We start from the raw sequence: 20291 nt of genomic DNA, 5'->3' as shown, positions 1-20291 counted from the left end.
AAGTGGGAGAAAGGGGAGGGTGGGAAGTATGCCTCCTATGCACATACTCCATCCTCATAAAAGGAGAAGGATTGCAAGATGGGCTCAAAGTAATTGCTGTCCCTTAGAGGACCACCAGTGTTAACTTGGAGATTATACTGGGCTCTGTAATGAGTGGGTTATTCGGCTTTCCTCCCTGTAGGGAGAGAACAGATCACTCACTGACTGAATTTAAATAGGAAGCTTTGGAAATGTGAGTAGTAGTTTCCTAGTCCTACATATTTGAAAATCCTGACAGAAGAAACATAATTTTGTATTTTGTAATGATTCATTTTCTTTTGTAGAAAGAGAGACAAGGCTGTCTGAGTTACTTTCTGAAGTTTCTTATCATCTTTAAGCCACGTTCCCTGTTAGTCATCTTTCAATTTTTCCTTGTGTAGAGGTCTTTCATTAACTTAATTGTTCATGTCTCTGACCTCTGGACCTTTTCCCACCTTTATAGAAGCGTATCTTTCAGTTAGACTGGTAAGAACAAAGAAGACAGTCTGGGTAAGGATTTGTTTGCTTAGAAGAATTTTGCTTTTATTTTTCCATCCATTTTGTTTCAGCCTTAGTAGGTGGTTTATACCGAGCACAGTAGTCAATATTTTTTCACAGCAACGTCCTGTGAGTCTACAGTTTAGATCCCAGCAATAGAGCTAACAGGTCAGTACTATTTCCAGAGGTGACAGTCCTTATCTGATTGTTGTCAGGCTGAAATATTCTGTATGATGATGCTAGCAGGTCACTGTCAACTTTAATTTTGACAAAATAATTGCACCTTCCTGTCTAACTTCTTTGCTTCTTTTTTAAATTGGCTCAGCCTCAGGGAACATGCAGCTGGCCTCCTGTTCTTTAATAAGCTGCGAATGCTCAACCTAACATTTCGTTTCTGATTCAGAAAATAGTCTCACACCATATGATTACTCAATTGCCTTAATTATTCTCTCCTAATATCTTTGAAGATCTCACCCTTTGGCAGTCGCTTCTGTAGTAAGAATGTATGATCTGAAATTGAAGCTCTATTTAAGGTGGCCAGTTTGTCATCTACAAGGTGGGCCAAGGTTTTGTCATCTGTATTTTTTTCTTGCCTTTTTGTTTTTAATTTCCTTTTGTATCATGGCATTTCACTGCCATGGTAAAGTAAGATAATCTCAGGAAAAAATTATTCCATTTTTCTGCAGCATCCCTGGAGACAGCTGGAATGGGCTCACTATTAATGTAAGACTGCTTTGTATTATAGTGCATTCGCCTGTCTGGACATTATTACGACTTTTCAATTATTATCTTGGAAAAACATGTCAACTTGGAGATTTCTTGAATCTCTTTCTTCTTCTCCCTTGTTCTCCTTTAGCACAAACTCTGATAGTCATTTTTAAGATGTCTTGTACTGACAGACTGATACTGAAAAATTGCAGAGCAACCTCTTGACATCAAGTGAATCATATGCAGTGAGAAACAGTGCTCTCAGTACTCCCATGTCTCTTCCCGGAAGAATAACTGTACAGTGCTAGACTCACGGTGTACCTGACTCTAGCAGCTGTGGACAGGCTTGTCTCTGTTTCACACCCTCTTATGTTCTTCTCTCACATAGGTACTGCATTAGCAGGAACCCTTTCTGCCACACTTCTGCGTTTGCCATTTGTGTCAGCACTCAGTCAGTGCCTTTCAGTCGTGTTCTGTACATACACATCCTCCACAGACTCGCCTCCAAGAAGTCAATCCTTACACCTTTCTTGCAGCTGACCTAAACAGTTATGAATACAACAAGAATAGCTCTGCTTTTCTCAGCAGGAACAGGAAAGACATCAGCATCAAGTGCTGGTGCAGACTGAGAGGGTGAAGTGTCTGTGTAAACTTCTTGATTTTTCTCCATGGATATCCATGCCTGCCTGCTGGGAATTTTCTCCTCATCTTCCCAATATATTTTTGTGATACATATATGTGCGTGTGCACATATATGTATATAAACAAAGATGTAATTTTATATGTATTATGTATATGTGCAAACGTACATAGATGCATGTTTCTTGTTGTTCTGTCTTTTTTGTTTCTGTCTGTCTGTATGTCTTTTTTTTCTCATAGACTGCTTTGATTGTGTGGGGCTAGGGTGGGTATCTGACTCAATAACTCTGTCTTCACCGATTCCTTGTTATAGACTATTGGGGAGAGTCTTATTACAGTGACCTCATCGACTTGCATCTGGGTGGTATGTATAGCTGAACCTCTCGCTGACACTAACCCTGCTGACACTCCTTCCCACCCCTCCCTTCACCTACTTCTCCCATCCTTGGCTCACAATCAAGAAGAAACAGTCCTTGCACATGACTGGCAGAACCCCTTTTGCAGCTCAGGAAGAGGAAATCCTGGCATACTCCATAAACCATGCATAAAGCTCCCTCTTACATTTTCCATATCGATAATTATTTTGGAATTTATATACAGTTTCCACTCCAGCCACCTTCCCTGCTGGAAGTGGCCATTCTGACTTCTGTTTCTCCTTTGCAAAGTCCAATTCTACCATCCCAATCTTCAGGAAAATACATTAACGCAAAGGGAATGGCAGATCTCACCAACTCCCAAGAGCTACAGCACTCTAAAGGATTAGTTATGCCTTTGCCTCCCTTTTCTCTTTCTGAGGCTCTTTTGCTCTTTTCAAAGAGTATTTTGATGAGCTCACAAGAAATGCATCCTCAAGGTACTTTGGAAACAGTAGTAGATAACAGATTTCTTATTTCTTGGTTTGTCTTATTGTAGGGCTAGTAAGAGAATCTACAAGTAGAGCTGCAGTCAGTTTTGGTGTAATCTACTGTTTCCAGTCACCTCCGTTAGCATCATTACACAGCTACTAAGCTTGCTATGTTATTTTGTTTTTGGTATCTCATTTAAGTGACAAACATACAAGAATTTAGCTCTTTTTTTCCTTGCTTTATGATTATAATGTGATTGACACTCTGCACTGTGATTCTTCGTTTCTTTAATTAATGTTACTTTTAGCTCTTTTTTTTTCCTCACCTTACAATTATAATGCGGTCATCAGTCTGCACTGTGGTTCTCCATTTCCTTAATTAATGCTACTTCCTGAATCCTGTAGTAGGCGGATAACTTCTGCTTTGTAAATGGTGCTTGTTTAACCTCTTGAAAATTAAAATTCCCTTTACTCATTTAGTTAATGTAAATCTATTCTTACAAAGCGAGCAGATCTATCAGTGGATCCAAGAGAAAGCAAACCCTGCTAGGTTGCTTTGCCATCTGAGAGTCTCCCATTTCATTTGTTGTCAGAATATGAAGTTGCTTGTTCAAACTGTGCTTTTGTTGACCCAAGACAGATCCCTGGAGGTCTTCCCTCTGGTTTCACTGTTTTCTGCATTTGCACTTTCAGATGAAATCATGCCCAAGTTTTTAATTCTCATTTTTTCTCCTCCTCCAAGGGAAGGCTAACCCACAAAATACCTGCTTGTAGCTCTTTGTTGGGATTTACTCAAAATTGCCTTGTTGTTTAAGAAAAGCTAACTGGAATCAAGTTTCAGAATGGAAGACTTTTTTTAATTCTTACTAGACCTGATTTATTGCCCAGTTGGGCCCCACTGTTAATTTTGGTGAGACAGTCCTCCACAAACACTGTGCTTCTTACACTGCTCAGTCCCTCTGGCATTCTTTCCTGGGGTATCTTCTGCAGAGAGGCTTTGAAATCCTCTTCCTAGGTTTGCCCAGACCCATGTGAACATGAAATGGGAGCTGTAAAAGGGTTGATGCTGAATTATTCCTAACAGATCCTTTTCCCCATTTAATGCTATTTCCACTAGACCTTTCCCTCCTCCCCATCCTCCTCCTCCCAATGCCTCATTAGAGACAGCAGTCCCATCAAAATCACTGATGGTGGCTTTAAGAAAAGCAAAATAATCTTTACTTAAAGGGACACTGTCACTTAAAAATTAATGTGTTGCAGAAAGTCACAAATAATAAAAAAAATGGAATTTACTTTTCATATTTTTTGCTTTTTCCATTTCTATGAGCTGAAACTGTCACTCTAGAGTAGTAAGTTTTGGGCTTCTATTACAAGCTGCTTTTATTTATATGGTGACTGAGTCATTTTGACTCCAAGCAGTGAGAGACTATGTTGATATTAAGAAGAAAGAAAAAAAAAAGGCTGATACACTTTAAAACATATCATTCTGCTCATCTCAAAAATACCTTTTTCTAAAAATAAAAAAAAGCATTGGGCAGTATCCCTTTAAATGCAGTGAGCCAGTAGAGCCTGCTGAGTATGTGGCTTTATAATTTAGTTTTGTTGCGTCTTTAATTTGCTTTTTATTTGCTTTGAGGGCTGCCAGAACACTTTTGCCAGAGGGGATACATTGCTGTGCTGCTACTTGTCACTATTCAGTGGCTGATTTAGAGCTCAGCTCTCAAAATAATGTGTCTGTGCAGGCTGTTGCATCTGGGTGGAGTGCTGTTAAACCCCGTGGAGCTGTGTGGTCCTGCTGAGCACCCTGAGCACTGTGGGTTAATTATTCTCTGGGTAATTGGTGTCTCTGAGGCATGGGCATAGCCGTGAGTCATGCTGTCAGAAGAACAATAAGCAAAGTTTCAGAAATGCATTGCAAAGTTACCTGTAAGTTGGTAATTATTTTCAAGTGATGAGGATGTTACTTTAATCTGGATTTTCTTTATACTAATGAGAGTTACATTTAGTGGTTACAGGCTACACAACAAGTTCTGCAAGGTGGGGTAACTCTTGACCTCCTGGTCAAGTTTTAGTTTACAGGATTACAGCTTGCTATCCTGGCTACCCATGTTGCTCTACTCAGATGTCACAATCCTCTCTTCCTGTTCTAAAATATCATGTACTGTTGCTCTAAAGCAGATGTTTCATTTCATGCTTCAGATGGTCACATTTCAATTCTGAGTAGTTTCTCCTGCGTGTATTGTATATTCAGCTGTGTTAAAAGAATGTTACAAAAGTGGCTATATCAACTGAAATTAAGATTTTGCATTATGTTGATTTATCAACAGATTTATAACCTTTAGATCTGCTGCAGAAAACTCTGCCGCTTACCCTTATGGAGTAACTGATAGCAATACTAGGATGTCATCGCTGTAGATCCTCATGGAGAGGAAATGGGACATGGTCACAGGTGTTTGCTGGCAGCTGTGGAACGGTGAGGCTTGAAAACATGGATTCTGAGCCAGGCACTGGAAGGATACAGTACTCTGGCAGATACACACTTTGTCCATTTTACTCACTTTGCAGATGATCTTTGTCCTAATCCCATCTTTTTCCATCCAAAGCTCCTTGCACCACTTCCATTTTTGTTCTCAGTTTGTTTCTGCTTTTCGGGCATTTAATTTTAATCCCTATCTTTTTGACAAAGAAATCCTAATATTTACCCTTCAGACCTCCTGTTCTTCCCCACTACTTGTTCCTAGTCTCCTACCCCTTGTGTTCCCACTGACTCAGGCCATCAGATTCAATCCCTACCAATGGCTTCCTCACAAAATTTTTGAGTTCTTCTCCCTTTTCTACCATTATTCTTTCTCCAAACAACCCTACCTCATATCTTCTTGGATCCATCTTCTTCCACCCTTTACCTATTTTCCCCTCTCCTCTCTGCCTCTTCTCCTTTAGCAGTTAGTGTTCTTAGTCTCCTTGCCCAATTAGTCTCAGCCTCAGATCTTCCTTTCGCACCAGTTCCTTGTCCCACTTTAGCTCCTCGTCTGACTCTGGAAGACAACTTTGTTGTTCCCTCCGAGTCCAGATGGACAACTTCATTTTCCTTGCACCCAGCAGGGAATCACTGGGGGAGCAGCCCCACACTCCAGTCATGCTTTCCTCTTGGCTGGAGTCAGGAAGAAGGCTGGTATGTTTGACAGTGCTGTTTTCAGACATTTGTTCTTTCTTGACAAGGTTCTGCTGAACATCAGGTAAACAGGAAAAAAGAGAAACTGTGTTTTTAAAAATTCTTCATACTTTGAAGTACAGTGTCCCAGAATTCACTTTTTATTAGCTTATTTAAAATACTGGGCTGACTACTTTCCTTAAAGACCTGCAGATCTAATTCTGCAGGGCCAGAGGCTGATATACAAAAGTGGGAACAGTCCTAATTCCTGTGGTTGGCAAACACAGCTCTCCTACAGGAGGATTGGAGTTGTAAGATAACATTGCTTTTTCAGTCTGCAGCTGCTTTTGACACTGAAGCGAATCTGTAACATGTTTTCTTTGCAGGAAAGAACATCTGGTAAGCAGAGCTTGTTAGGTGTAATGAGAATACCTGCTAGGTACTGTAAGCAAGCAATTATCATTTACCTGCTTCTTTCTGCGTACTGCTCACAGGTGCACACAGAAAGACAGGGAGAGTGTGGGCCTGCGCTAGCTCTGATTGCATTTTGAAGCGCCTTCAGGTCTAGCGGGATGCAGAAGACTTCTGTGCGGTCATTTGCATGTTCTGCTCCAGCTATTGCTTCTCCAGGTTTCTTTAGCCTCCCCACCTCAATTTTTTTCCCCCCCTCTCTTCTGCTGGTTAAAGACAACATTCAGTTTGCATGGCAATGCAGTGATCTGTGAGTTTTGCCCAGGTTTCTTAGAATGACTGTATTTCAGAGCACATTCTTATCGACATGGTTTTAGTGAACTGCTGTCAGACACCTTGAGCAATGTACTTACCAGACAGTTGTAAGAATCCTTTCCCTCTATTTTATAATGCCTACAATTGTGTGGCTGTTATTCTGCAAGAGGTGGCTTCCTGTATTCATGCTCCTTTACAACAATTTCACTAAATGCTTTATTTTTCAGCACTTCAGTTTCTTACCATGAACGATTTCTGAAAGATGGGAAAGCGTGTATTTCCCGTGACTACCACAGTTTGCCTGATCTCTGTTGAGCTGATCTGTGTTACAAGTACTGAGATAAAACTAGAGTTCTTCATCTGCTTTTAAGTGGCACATGGGAGTTGTTAGTAGAGTAAGAATTTGTAAAGTGTCATGCTCTTGGCTTGTAAGGCCAAGTGCTAGCATAGCGGTGCATGAGAACGGAAATTAGCCTCAGAGCTGGATTTCCTACCCAATGTTTCCATATGCTGATTTCTGAACTGTCCCGGTTAGTTCACAGATAGCCATACAGAAATTGAAGCCTCCTGGATGCAAATTTTGCAAAGAATGTGATCCCATTTGGTACATCCGCTGAAGTAATTGTGATTTGCTGTGACTCACCAATTCTCAGAAACTGTTATAGCTCTCCTACTGTAGGATTTCTGCAAACAAAGAACGGGGAGCTGTAGTTAAAGGATAACAGTATCTGCCACCCTAAACTTTCTGCTATGCTTTCCTCTTCCCAATTGATCACTTTTACTGCAGTCTTTCTGATTATGAAGAAGTCTTTCTGATTATGAAGAAGTCCTTCTGATTATGTAGCTACAGCAGAACAGGAGAGACCATTCTTAAGTACTGATGTTTAAACAACAGGAAAATAAAATGAGGAGACCAGAGTCCAGTGTAGCTTGTGCAACAAAGAACAACATAGACTGAAAAGGAAGGGGTATCTTCATGGTTGCTATAAAGTTTCTCTTCCTTGTTTCAGTGAGGCTTAGGAGCTCTGGCTTTTACTCTTGGATTAGCTCCTGGTTTTCATCTCTTCATGGTTGGACTGGATGATCTTGGAGGTCATTTCCAGCCTTGGTGATTCTATGACTCAGCAAAGTCTGCAGTCTCTCAAGTGTGCTGTGGCAAACAAGGTCTTTTTTGTCATGGCTGTGTGAACTCAGAAAGATCTGGGGAGCACTGTTTGCAGAGGCAAGATAATTCCAGTCAAATCATTGATGGGATGTGGCTGTTGTCCTGGGCACCCTTCTGAATTACTCTGCTTGCCATCTTTGTTACTTGAGTTATGCTGGCCTCTGCTTTGAAGGTTTCACAGAGAGTTAGGCCTGGAACAAATGGCATCAGCAGGGCAGCATGTAGCTACTAGTGCTGTGCTATTAGACTTGTGCTGCCTGACCTAGCCTGTATCTTTTTTTTGTGGTAGGGGACACGTTAACAGAATCGTTATTTTTGTTGTTGTTTTTTAATTTGCTTGAAAAGAACAGGGTTTTTTCCCATCTGTCCATGACTCTGTGACCAGGAAAATTGTCTTGCAGTGATGATCACATTTTTAATTTAATGAGCTCATGAGCTGGTGATTTCACTAAATAGGAATGAGAAGGCTGTGATGTCTACTGTAGGTTTACTGGTGGCTTTGGGGGAAATAAGAAGACATACAAGGATTTACCAAGCGTAATCAGACGAGGGAGAAGGGCAAGGCAGATGAGACAGTGCAGTCTTTGTATAGTATTCAGTGAGGTGCTCGGACTCTTCTCAGGAATATGTTTAGACATAAATGTACACAGTGAGGTAAGTTTCAGGCTGCATTTCACTCTGCCCTCGCTGTATCGGACCTCCAGGAAATAGGGAACACTTCAAAGACTTGTTAATCATTGTGGCTTGTTAATCATCATGGATTGATGGAAGTTGTTTCCAGAGCAGCTGTAACAATTGTGTAACCTTTATTCACTAATGCGACTATAATTTGCAACTGGAAAAATTGGAAAATATCTTAATAGTGCAGGTTGTATTCATTACCTTAATGAAGAGCAATATTAATACTTCCAGTAGCAGGAGTATAGATAATATAGACTTTGTAACTCGATTCCAGGACACGTTATTCTTAGACAGGAGTGGAGAGGATTATATTTCTGTTAAAAAATAGGACAACTAACGCCAAAGGAAGAAGACATGATGTGGGGAGGTGTCTGCACTATTGTCTTCTGCTATGTAAGACCCATGGCTTTTTACTGGAGACCAAGGATGGTATCTTTTCCTGGGATGTGACACTTTGTATACTGATGACAAAAATTAATAGTTTGTGGCCATTGTTGCAATGAGGTGAATGGCATTTTCAATATCAGGTATTTATTTTCAGATCAAATATGGCAAATTTGGAATTCCTCACCAAATCTGTAACTCTACAGTCTGAAATTTAGAAATGTAACTGTGTTTGAGTCAGCAATATCACCCCACCCCCTAAAATGCTGAATGAAATCTCAAACGCTGAGAAATTGAAATGGATTCTTCCATATAGTTAAATATCCATTTCCTGATCCCCAAAAAGAACTGGCAGACCACCAGTTAGAGTGTACAAGCTTATAATGTGAAATATTAATGTTGAATAAGGTAGGATGTGAAACAAAAAATGCAATGGGCATAACGTGCTACATGCTCTACTTTCTATGGAAGCTTCTTCACAGAAGATAAGCCTGTATGTTTTAGTGTTTAGGGGACTTGTTTTTGCTTTTGTAACCTAAATCTGTGAAATGGCAACCACAGGAAAAGCAGCCCTAGCATTTTTCATTTTAAGTGAAGAAGCTGGAAGACTGAATAACTAGAATTAAGGTTCTGGTACTGTCAACTTATGTTGGTACGGTGCTTTATCTGTCATGTGGCCAACTGTGGAACCTCTCCTAATGTTGCCCCTTCCTTACCCCCAGTGCAGAGGTTTCTTCCTGTCTGAGAAAGCCTTGCTGCTCAGATACAGGCTTTGAAGCTGATGTGCTCTCCCTCTCGCTCCAGTGCGTCCTCCATGTGCTGGTCTAGTTCTGTGATGGTCCCTTCTAAAGCTCTCCAAGATTGCTGCTAGTTTGGAGTTATGTAAAGCTGTCTCCAAACCATATGTACCAAACTGCTAGCTTCTCCATGTTATGAGTTACTTTTACCATATTATTGTTCGGGAGCTTATTCCTTTTCCCAAACAGGAATGCCTCCCATTTATAAATGAGGTTCTTCATTGAGAGTAGCAAGTGTTTTAGTTTGCTGGCTTTAATATTTCAGGCTCATCACCTGGTTATTTTCTACTATTTATCTCTGCAACGTTAAGTACAGCTGAAGAGCAGATTCTAAGTGTTGAAGCAGCTGAACCATTGTAGAGATGAGAAATGTTTGTCCTTCATTGGGTGACTGTGATGATGGAAAATATTCAGCAAGTCACTGATGTTAACAGGACTTGTAAGCTTTGTGAAATGAGAATGTCAAGGGACAGCTTTAAATTCACCGTTTTACCTATGCAGTGCCCTTAGGTGATCATTCCCCCCACAGACACTGACATGAATCATTTTTTTATCCACATAAAAGCTGATTCTCGTCTAAGCACCCAACCCAAGTACATGTACTCACCATGCTTGACACAGCAGATCCTGGCAGATGGGTTCCACATGAAGTAGATTCTCCCTGTGATGTTCCCTACCTGAAGGAATTATTTTCCATTTAAAAGGATAATTTTTCCATCAGTGGATGCTGCCACGGTGATAAGACCACGGTCCTGATAAAGCTATAAGGTGGGCTGGCTGTTTACAGCTGGAGTCTTATGCATGAAGGTGAGAGTTTTTGTAACCCTGCTTGAAATTTGAGATTATCAGCAGGAGTTAAATATTTATCTCTGCTCACCCTGACATCTTGTTCACAAACTTTTCAGTTAAAGACCAGGCGATTGGAAATTTATGTTAGGAAAAGGTCAGCAATAACCTCCTGTCTAGGAATTGTACGGCTCAGTAAGCATTCACTGATACTCAGCCTACCTCTTATCTGTTATCTGTGCTTGCTAGAGACATTATTCATCTGTAGACTGTTCCCTTGTTTCTGCTTCTCCATTTCTTGTATTTTTTCTTTTCTTCTCGTGTTTCCTTTCTTTCTCACTCTTACGCTTTTTGTCCTTTGCTTGTCTTTTATTTCACCCCTTTCCTCTCTTCCGTTCCACTTCCAACTTCCTTTTCCTCTCCTGCCTCTTCCTCTTCCTCGTTTGGTCCTATTGAAGTTGAGCCAAATGGCGGGACACCACGTCGTAGACCTCTCTCCTTCTGCCCTTGCTGTGCCCATGAAGGTAACGTAACCTCACACGCTCCCTGTTCTCCTTGACCACAGCTGGGTTGTCATAGCAGCACTAGTCAGCTAGTGACCACAGGGTCCCCAGCCTTTTATTGCTGTTTCCCCAAACCAGCCTTCTCAGTAGCAACCTGGTAACCAGTTTTGTGGGCCTATGGCAAGTTACTAAAGGTACAGTATCCCTTTTGTGAGTCCCAGCTGTGCTATGGCGGGCATGGTGGAGCGGTTGTGGGAGCAGTAACATCACACTCAAATGTTTCTGTTTGCATTTGGTGGCTTTGATTTCTCCATTCCTCCTGAAAGATGTTTGGAAGGTGGGGTAAGGGAAGACAATTTGCTTCCTTAAATTGCCTTTTAATTAATACACATGGATTAAAGGAATACTGTGTCTTTTTAAAGGACTGGTTTGCAAAACATCCGTGAACTTTTTAAGTAAACAAACCTTACGTTAGACCATTTTTCCCTCATCGGTCTTGCTGAGTGAGTTCTTCAGCTGTCCCAAATGGAGTTTGCCATAGATTTTCCATTGCCAAGGCATGGGGGAAGCGGGCTGTTTGTGTGTTCATGGTGTAATTTTGCTAACCACTTACTTTGCTTTCCATGGTGCTCCCTCGTATCAGTTGTCAGTGCTCTCTCTCCAATCCTACCATTCTTCCTCTGCTCATTGGCTGTTTAAAAATACTTAATATATTCCATAGGTCAGTAGCGCTGTGTTTTTGGCTTTTTCTTAGAGGCATTTGTTTTCTGTACATCCTGGCATTGGAAGGGACAGGGAGACTTTCCAGTGCTTTCATGCGCCACTGCACTGAACATCTGCATGTACTGTCTCCCTCTCCTGCCGCCATACGGGCATACTGTGCAGAGATGCTCAGAAAGGAATGCTTGGAAATGAGCAACACGCTGGTATAAAGCCCAGAGAGCTGGAGGCTCTTAGGGTTGTACAGCTGGGTCTGGTATTTCCCAAGGGTCTGCTCTGTCAATTTTTCAAAGGCAGATGTTCTCAGACTAAGCGGCAGTTCAAAGGAATTGTAGGCCTGCCTTTACTTTGCTCCAGTGCAGCAATTCTCTGAGATCAGAAGAATGAAGGCAGGTCACACATCTGACCGCTAATAGTCATTAACGTGATATTTGTGTAGTGTTTCCCAAAGTTTAAATAGCAAGCTTGCTGCATGATTATTTTTGGAATCAAAATGACTGATTAATAGGTTTTGCTCTTGGTATAGATAGTATATATCCTTAATAACAAACTTAGACAGGGCTGTTAGTTACTTCAGAATGCCTAGCGTACATGGCAGGAAATGCTGTAGGACTCAATTTGAGGCCTTACCCTGGCCTCCATTTCTGTGCAGGTAGATGAGTTGCCAAGGTTCTTGATGGCGTTGGGTAAGAGTCAAGGCACTCATCTGCAGATAATTCCGTGTGAATTCAGTGGCCCAAAACAAGGGACTGCCAGGAGGAGCTTTCCTGGTAAGCTCTTGTGTTTGGTAAAAATCAACAAAAGGCTTTGGGAACAGAATTCTGCAGTTTATTCTAGGTAACTTCTGACAGACGTGAGATTGATCAGTGTTCTACTGCATAAAATTATGAGTTGGTTTAAAAATAAATACCAACCATGGCCCAAGATTTTTTTGCTTCCACTTTCACATTAGCAAATGTGTCTGGGGGTTCTCTCTTTCTTTCTGGTGCTGATGGGCAATACAGTAGAGGTAGTTTCTGTGCTTACTGTGCACAGGAGATCGTCAAGGTGGATAGATGCATGTGGCTAGGAGGAGCAGTTAAAAACACTCATTCAGCTACTGAAAAAGGAAAAGATGAAATGTTACTTTCTGTCAGTAAAATAAAAGATTGAGGATGTGCAATTGAAGAAAATAAGATGTAGAGTGGCAATTGAATCTATTTCTGATGAGCATACACTTAAGTAGCTGGCATGAGGAACTATAAAGCTCTTCTAATGAAAGGAAAAGCGACATACAGAAGTGTGGGCTTTCTGCAGTAAATGTGAGGAAGAAACAAGCAATCACAAGAAAATCAGAAAGCAAAAAATAATAATAAAAATCAGACTCCAAAGACAAGAGAATCCTTTTGGAGATGACTTCCACTCTTTTGTGTGCTCGAGGCAAACTGAATGGACCCGGCTTGGGAGTGCTCTGGCAGCATCTTGCTCGGCTTTCTTTGCACATTTTGCCCCATTGTTGTTTTTGCCATTTGGGCTTGTAAGGATTGTGTGGTATTTTGCCTCAATCTTACCAAGTTTCTTCTTTGCAGGCATGGGAAAGAAGGATGATCCCAAGCTGATGCAAGAGTGGTTCAAGCTGGTGCAGGAGAAGAATGCCTTGGTTCGCTATGAGTCTGAACTAATGATCTTGTAAGTCAATGTGCAAACTTCAAAAGAGGGATTATTTTATAAGTAGCAGTGGAAGATTTGTCAGTACTGTCTTCCCTATAATGCCTGAAGGTCAGCAGTCTTCCAGTGTGATTCTTGGCTGAGACAGGGATCAAACTTTGAGAAGAGTGCAAGAAGAAGATACAATAAGGAATGAAATTTCCAACCATTTGCACGTGTGCAGTAAGGATACTTGTTCAGTTCTGAGCCTTTTCCAAGCTGTTCTTGGATAAAACACGTGCTGTTCACATTTACTGCGTGACAAAGAAATAATGAATGGCTTCTAAGTGTAGCCAAACTGCTTAATTGTGTCACCTGCTTAATTCTGTTATTCTGTTCATATGGCCCCTTTTCTCTGCTTGTAGTGGGACTCCAGTACTTCTCATTTGGGCTCACGTGACAGATTTTTTTTCCAGTAAAAAATCTAGGAGCTTTCTTAGTCCCCGTGGTGCATATTCACTGGAATTAGTTTGAGTACAGCAGCTGACCTGAGCAGTGTGGAAGCTTGGTGTCTTTTTTGGTGCCTTTGTCAGAAAAGCCCCAAGATGTTGTCTGCATTGGAATCTGAAATGGCAGTGGCCTGGCATGACCTTAGTTGTTAAGTAAATTGTCTTTAGAGTGGCAAATAGTAGTTAACTTGAGGTAAGGTACGATTTTACAGTGAGTGCAGCTTTGCTTGTTCCCAGTGTTTCACACTGATTTAGATTTGATCTTTAAAAATCTAGTTCCATACATTAGGTATCCTTAAAGTTGTTCTAAAATAGATTGATAAAATGCATAGGAGATATCTAGAGGGGGACAGAAATTGAGAATGGATATGGAGCAATTGTACAGAGTATTTTAATACAACCAGATCTTGGACTCCTGGTGTGTTTCCCTTCCAGCGCTCGGGAGCTAGAACTGGAAGACAGGCAGAGTCGATTACAACAGGAACTCCGGGAGAGGATGGCAGTAGAAGGTGAGAGCAATAAAGATTACCTCATATTTTGTGTGTGCGTATTTCTAGTCTTCCGTGTGCTGACAGTTTTTGATATTTCTGTAGATCATCTAAAGACAGACGAAGAGCTCTCAGAGGAGAAGAGGATCCTGAACGAGATGCTAGAAGTAGTAGAGCAGAGAGATTCTCTTGTGGCTCTCCTTGAGGAGCAACGGCTTCGAGAAAAAGAGGAAGACAAGGACCTGGAGGCAGTCATGCTCTCCAAAGGATTTAGCTTGAACTGGTCCTGAGCTCGACACATTTACCTCTGCTGGTTTGTGTTCTCCAGTTGGCCTACCCTGAGTTCGCCAGAATTACATGGATAGGAAGATGTTGAAGGGGAAATCTCTGAAGGGTCCGACAGCATGCAGTGATTCGGTTTGAAGCACTCAGAAGCCTTTTGATAAGTGTGTTGGTTCCAGAAGCTTAAGTTTTACATGTCTGCAGGCCATGTTGAAGATAATGAGTTGAGTCTGTGGAGTCTCCTTGAGGTTCAGTACAATTGACTGTATTTTTTTTGTTTGTTTGTTTGGTAGCAGGGAGATGAATAATCCACGTGTGGGGAAGGAGGTTAAGGGAAGAAGTACCCTTAACTAATCTGGATTTACAGCAGTTCGTTCCTTTCCCATTTTTACTACAGCAGTTCTAATAAAAGGGAGGGAAGTAACAACCCTCTCTGGAAAACCACAGCAGCCTGTAGCAACCTGTTTGGTGGAGTCAGCTATCCAGGAGAGCTCCAGAAGCCCAGGGCAGCACCTTCTTTGCTTTAGTCTTCCTCCCCACCAAAGAAACCTGCAGTTGGTCATTATGCATGGATATGAAGAAATATGAGACAGAGAAGATAGTACTAGTTATGCGTGATGGAACTCTGCCTCACAGTTTCTAAAGAGATTCGGGCATCAGAAGGCTCACTCCCTATCATGGTCTCCTAAGTCTTTATTGTAGGGGAGAAAGGGGAGAAGAAGAGAGACGGAAGATGCCCTTCTGCTTTGCTACACACTGGAGAGACAGCTGCTGCTGGCCTTCGTTGTCTTGGCCACAGCTCAGAGGCTGATGGGCTTCTTCGTTCTGTTTTTATTGTGACTGTTTTGACACTGGAAAAACTGACTGTGGGACAGTGTTGAGTGTGCGCTGGGGCAGGGGTGTTACCAAGCAGCATTCCCTGGCTGTTCAGCTCCTAAAAGGGAGAAGCCCTTAAGTGACTGAAACCACCATTAAGACTTTTCAGTGTTTTTATTTTTTTCCTCTATATTTTGTTTTTGCACATTGGAAACGAAGCTTAAGACCTGCCTGGGCCCTCAGTCACTTTGACCCTTTTATGTCGATTAACTTATTTTTTTAATACTTGAAAGAAAATTCATTTTTGTATCTTTTAGGAAAAAAAAAAATAATGGATGAGTGATAGGTGTGTGTGCCTGCTGCATCCTACAACTTCCACTTCTAAATTACTGGACGTTGTTACCTGTGGCTATTTATTAGTGTTCTTATAATAATTTTAATGTTACACATATTCGAAGGGGGGATGGGGGAGTGTTTTAACTCTATTAGAGGAAGACACTACTGCGGATGTCCCTCTTTCAGAGCAAGGGCAGTCTTTATGGACCCCATGGACGCAGCCTGCCCTAGCAAGATTTCCTTTATGATAAAATCCTGCACACTCGTGGAGTTGTAAGAATCTATTTTGCGTTCCTAGCATACTTTTCTTCTGCGTCCCAGAATCCCTCTGTTGGTCTAATAAACCTATAATTTATTTAAATTTTAAATTTTTATAATGAGAAAGCCAAAAATGTAAGGCAGAAAATAACCCACGTGTCCCTTTCTCACTGAAAGAGGGGACCTTCATAACTCCTGAGATACAGTTAGAGAGACTTTCATGAAAACAAAAATAGCACATTTCCTGCTGCCTGTTGGAAGAAGCTCCTTTTGGCTCAGCTGGTGAAGCTGCTGCTTTTAAGCCAGGAGGGTATTCATTATAATTGTACGTTAAGTAATGCGCAGGTCATGCACTTAGCAATTCAGCACCATCCACTGTTTGACAGATTCAGGAGCACGCTACATCCTGAACTTGTTGCACAGAGCTGAAATAGCACTGTGTGTTGGGTCTGTGTCCCATCCTTAAAATGTTGTGTTAAGAACTTGGTTTTAATTTGTTTTTGTTTTTCCCCTGAAGTTGTTGCCTATTTTCTGTTTATGTTAAGGAAGTACTGGAAGGGTGTTCCATTCCCAAGCATATTCATACAGCATGGTAGCTCTTTCAGCGTGAACATACACTGTTGGTGCAAGATGCCCAAGCAGGGCTCAACATCCTTTAATTCGTTGCCCCAGGATAAATGTTAACATGGTTTCTTGCTGTTGACTCTCTGCCTCCTTCAAAGAGGCCAGCAGTCTACAACCTGTGGTCATCTCTGATGGATGAACATATCTCATGCTGAGGAGGAATGGATAGGATGGTCTCCAAGGTCTGTGAGCAGGGCTAACTACAGAAACTTGTTTTTTTACACTTCAGGAGTTCCCCTTTTCCCCTCCTTACCATTGTCAGCTAAGGCATTACAAATTAAACACAAATGTTGTGAAACAACGAAGGTAGGCAGCTTCAGTGCTACTTAGTAAATATGCATGTTGGAAAGTCATACCTGTATACCAACCTCACTGGACAAAATTCTTGAGAAGTGTTGGCCTACTAACAGGATTCAGTTAACAAAGTACTCCCTATTTGCCAGCTGTAGGAGTCAAACTGGTAGTGGTAGTAGGTCACATAGTCTGCATGAGGGGCCAGTGGAACCTGCAGAGGAGAGAAGAAAGGGGGAACCTCAGTAGTTTGCAGTAAACTGTTCTGTGCAGAGAATTGGCCTCAGTCCCTTTTGTTGTGTATATGGACCATATTTAACTTTTAACAAAAGATCACTGAATGTGAGCTGTATAAAGAAGACATACCTATCCCTTTTCATGCTGGGGGACATGGGCCAGATTTTTTCACTGCCTGAGTCATATCACTTGAGGGTGTAATGCCCTACTGCAGGGGAAAAATGCATATCCTAAAGCTGAACTCTCTGAGTTGTGCTGAAGTCCTCCAGCACTTAAAATGAAAGTGGAGACCTAACATCGCACACACAAATTAACTGAAAGTACATGAAAGGAAATCTTAAAAGGCCTTTTTATATCAAATGGTTTTAAAAGGCACAACTTGTATTTGCTGTTCAGTTGCACTTTAAGAATATAACTTGCATACCAGATACTGGGTTTTTTTACTGTCTGAATATTTTTAATTCAAACTTTGTATTTTTAAAGCTAAAGAAGGCTCTTGTGACCACAAGATCCCTTATTTGTATCAGAATCCAAGTAGGATGTTCTAGCCTCCTTGTGCTATCCAGGTGGGAAGCAGCACATGACTCAGCCGTGTGTATTCAGTGAGGTGTGTCCGTCATACACGTGAGGGAAGTGAAAAGGCCCTCAGCTTCTGAGAATTAGGTGTGCAAAAGGTATCTGCCTGTATGCCCCTGTGTGACAGTCCCCATACCAGGGGCTGGCTCCTTCCTCCGTGTCACGGGAGGAGCATAGAGCTCAGAAGCTAACCCACCTTTATTTCCAAATGGGCACACCCGAGGATGGGGCAAGCACTTCGGTCCCCTAAGGGGAAAGGAGGAGATGATATCACCTCCTGGAAACACCCAGGAAGCAAGTAGGGATGGGGGAGTGAAGGCTGCCAAAACACCCAATCTGCTGTTTTCACAGCACAAATACATTTTTTTTTTTAACTGTTCTGTTCCTTTTATGGTCTTTTCATTTAAGCTCACAAACGGCTGTAAAATCCTGAGCTTCAGAGAACTATGCATGGGGAGGTGACGAGCATCTTTCAGCTCCAACTTCCAGACGTGCTCCTTCTTTTTTTTTTTCAGCTAACCAAAACCCCGTGGCCTCGCTAGGGCACGATACAAACTGCGTCGCTGAACGTATTTTCGAGCAAACTACAAGTTTTACAAGTCTGTGCTACTCTCTGTCTCTGCATTTTATGTAAATATTTGTTTGTATGTAAAGACACTAGTGGATCCATGGGTTACCCCTGCGGTCAAGAACCTGAGTTTGTGCAATGCCTAGGCCTCTGTTAGAACACGGTGCTTGCATAGAGCTAGTCACCACATTTGTGTGCACTCCGGTGGTTTTTAATATTTTTATACATCCTAATCCTGAACATTATGAAGTATTATAAGTGGTCTAGACTGCATGATCTAGAGCAGCCAGCATTTCCGTTTTCTTAGCAGCTGTTCCTAAAATTTTCACAGCTACACCTTGTTTGGTTAACATTCTTTTAAAATGAGTTTTCAATTAAATGTTTACACCGAGCGCCAGCGGACGAGAAAGGTGTTGCATTATCAGATCTCCTGAGTACGAACTGAGAAGCCACGGTATGGCTGTATGGGAATTTAAATCATCACTGTCTGCAATAGAGAGAACTCTAAAGCATACTAATAACCAGCCTGTACATAGTTGGCAGAGAGAGGTCGCTTGCTCTTGACTGTTGCAAAGTAACAGAGATTAGAAGCTTTCCAAAAGCCTCCACTTTTGGATTGCTCGCAGTACTGCTACAGACAGGGCAGCGGGCAGATGAGGATGTCATTGAAAGTAGGTGTGGAGGATGCCAAGTTCTGATGGCATTGCAGTAATTTAAATATTCTCTGTATCTGTGCGTGCATGTGTGCGTGTGTGTGAAGTCTGTTCCAGGTGAAGGGATTTGCCTTGGCATCTTCCCTTTTGAATGAGAGTGAACTCTGATATTCAGATTGTTCAAGGCTTTTTATGGTTGGCATGTATGGAGTGTTAACAGAAAAGCATATATATCCTACTTGTTAAAAAAACAAAACAACAACAACAAAAAACCAACAAAAAAAAAAAAAAACCCAAAACTGTTCCAGCCTCTTTTCTGTTTGGTTGTTTTATCATTTGTTTTTATGCACACTCGCTTCATTGGTGTTGAGATTTTAGCACCTCAGATGGCCAACTGAACTAAAAGAAAAAAGAAATAAAGTCATGAATTATTTTTTCTTTTTGTTGGTGGAGTTACGGTTTGTTTCCCATGCGTCCGCTCCCACAGCTGACGAGGAAGCCAGGAGCTGGAGGAAGGCGATCTTGTGATAAAAGGCCAGGTGTTCCAGGGCTCCGCTTCGGGTTGTTGTGTTATTGCTGGAACACTTCGAGCCCATCTGAATCGTCTGATGTAAAAACAAAATCTTGATGCAGCCCCAAAATAGAATACACCTTCCTCCAATTTTACATTGCTTCTTCTGTGAAAAGAAACGATAATAAACACCAAAAAGGGGTGAAAGTGATCGTAGGAACTAGAATTTGGTTTCTCTAGTTGTAGTTCGCTTCCTTAGCATAGGTAGTACTTGCATGAACCCTGGCATAGCTGGGCTTAGTACAACAAGGACTTACGTGAGCACCTCTCCATTGACTTTCCATGCTGTTTTAAGCCTCTACTACAGCACGCCTGTGTTTCATCTGCAGCGTGGCAGCTTAGGAAGGTTGGCTAAGATACATTATCTGCAGCTCCAGAGCAGCGTCCTGTCAGCAGACTGGAAGGATTCAGACATTAAACCTCACCAGCTTACGTATCAAGAAAAAGTTGTCTCATCTGGGCATCTCCTGTTGGAAAAGAACAGATGTTCAGCTCAAGTGCTGGGTGTTGTGTCCTGTGAACTCCAGGAACTTGAAGCTCAGAGGCATTACATCCAGTCAGCAGCAGTGCTGTCATCAAGTATGTGAAGCAAATCACAAGACTGGAGTGTGCCATTTGTTCGAGAGGCAGAGAACACACACACAATGTTGAGGGAAATCCCAGCCGGGGAAAACCATAACGATGAATCTTACTTGCCTGCCCGCCCAACCATCATCAAAACAAAGGAAAAACTCTGGTGTTTGTAAAGTGGTTGTTTTAAAGCAGACCTACTGTGGCCACAGAAAGGGATGCTGGGCCTTGGGCTTTCCTCTTTGGCTGGGCGGCAGGCTGTGCTG

General features: G+C 41.8%; 1 protein-coding gene across 20 annotated transcripts in view; it reads left to right on the top strand.

Annotated features, from left to right (window-relative positions):
* MICAL3 (microtubule associated monooxygenase, calponin and LIM domain containing 3) overlaps positions 1–19322 on the top strand; it is a 177686-nt gene extending 158364 nt beyond the window's left edge. For 14 of the 20 annotated variants that reach the window (XM_040655489.2, XM_046904909.1, XM_046904927.1 and 11 more), the window contains 5 exons: positions 2177–2227; positions 10856–10921; positions 13189–13288; positions 14191–14264; positions 14349–19322. In XM_040655489.2, coding sequence (XP_040511423.1) covers positions 2177–2227; positions 10856–10921; positions 13189–13288; positions 14191–14264; positions 14349–14533 — 476 coding nt within the window. In that variant the 3' untranslated portion in view covers positions 14534–19322. The remainder of the gene's footprint in view (positions 1–2176; positions 2228–10855; positions 10922–13188; positions 13289–14190; positions 14265–14348) is intronic. The other 6 variants (XM_046904930.1, XM_046904922.1, XM_046904920.1 and 3 more) reach the window with 3 other exon arrangements.
* The last annotated feature ends 969 nt before the right edge of the window (positions 19323–20291 follow it).

Source organism: Gallus gallus, chromosome 1 (assembly GCF_016699485.2).
Source record: "Gallus gallus isolate bGalGal1 chromosome 1, bGalGal1.mat.broiler.GRCg7b, whole genome shotgun sequence".
Classification (NCBI taxonomy): Eukaryota; Metazoa; Chordata; class Aves; order Galliformes; family Phasianidae; genus Gallus; species Gallus gallus.
This window is presented reverse-complemented; position numbering and strand designations above follow the sequence as displayed.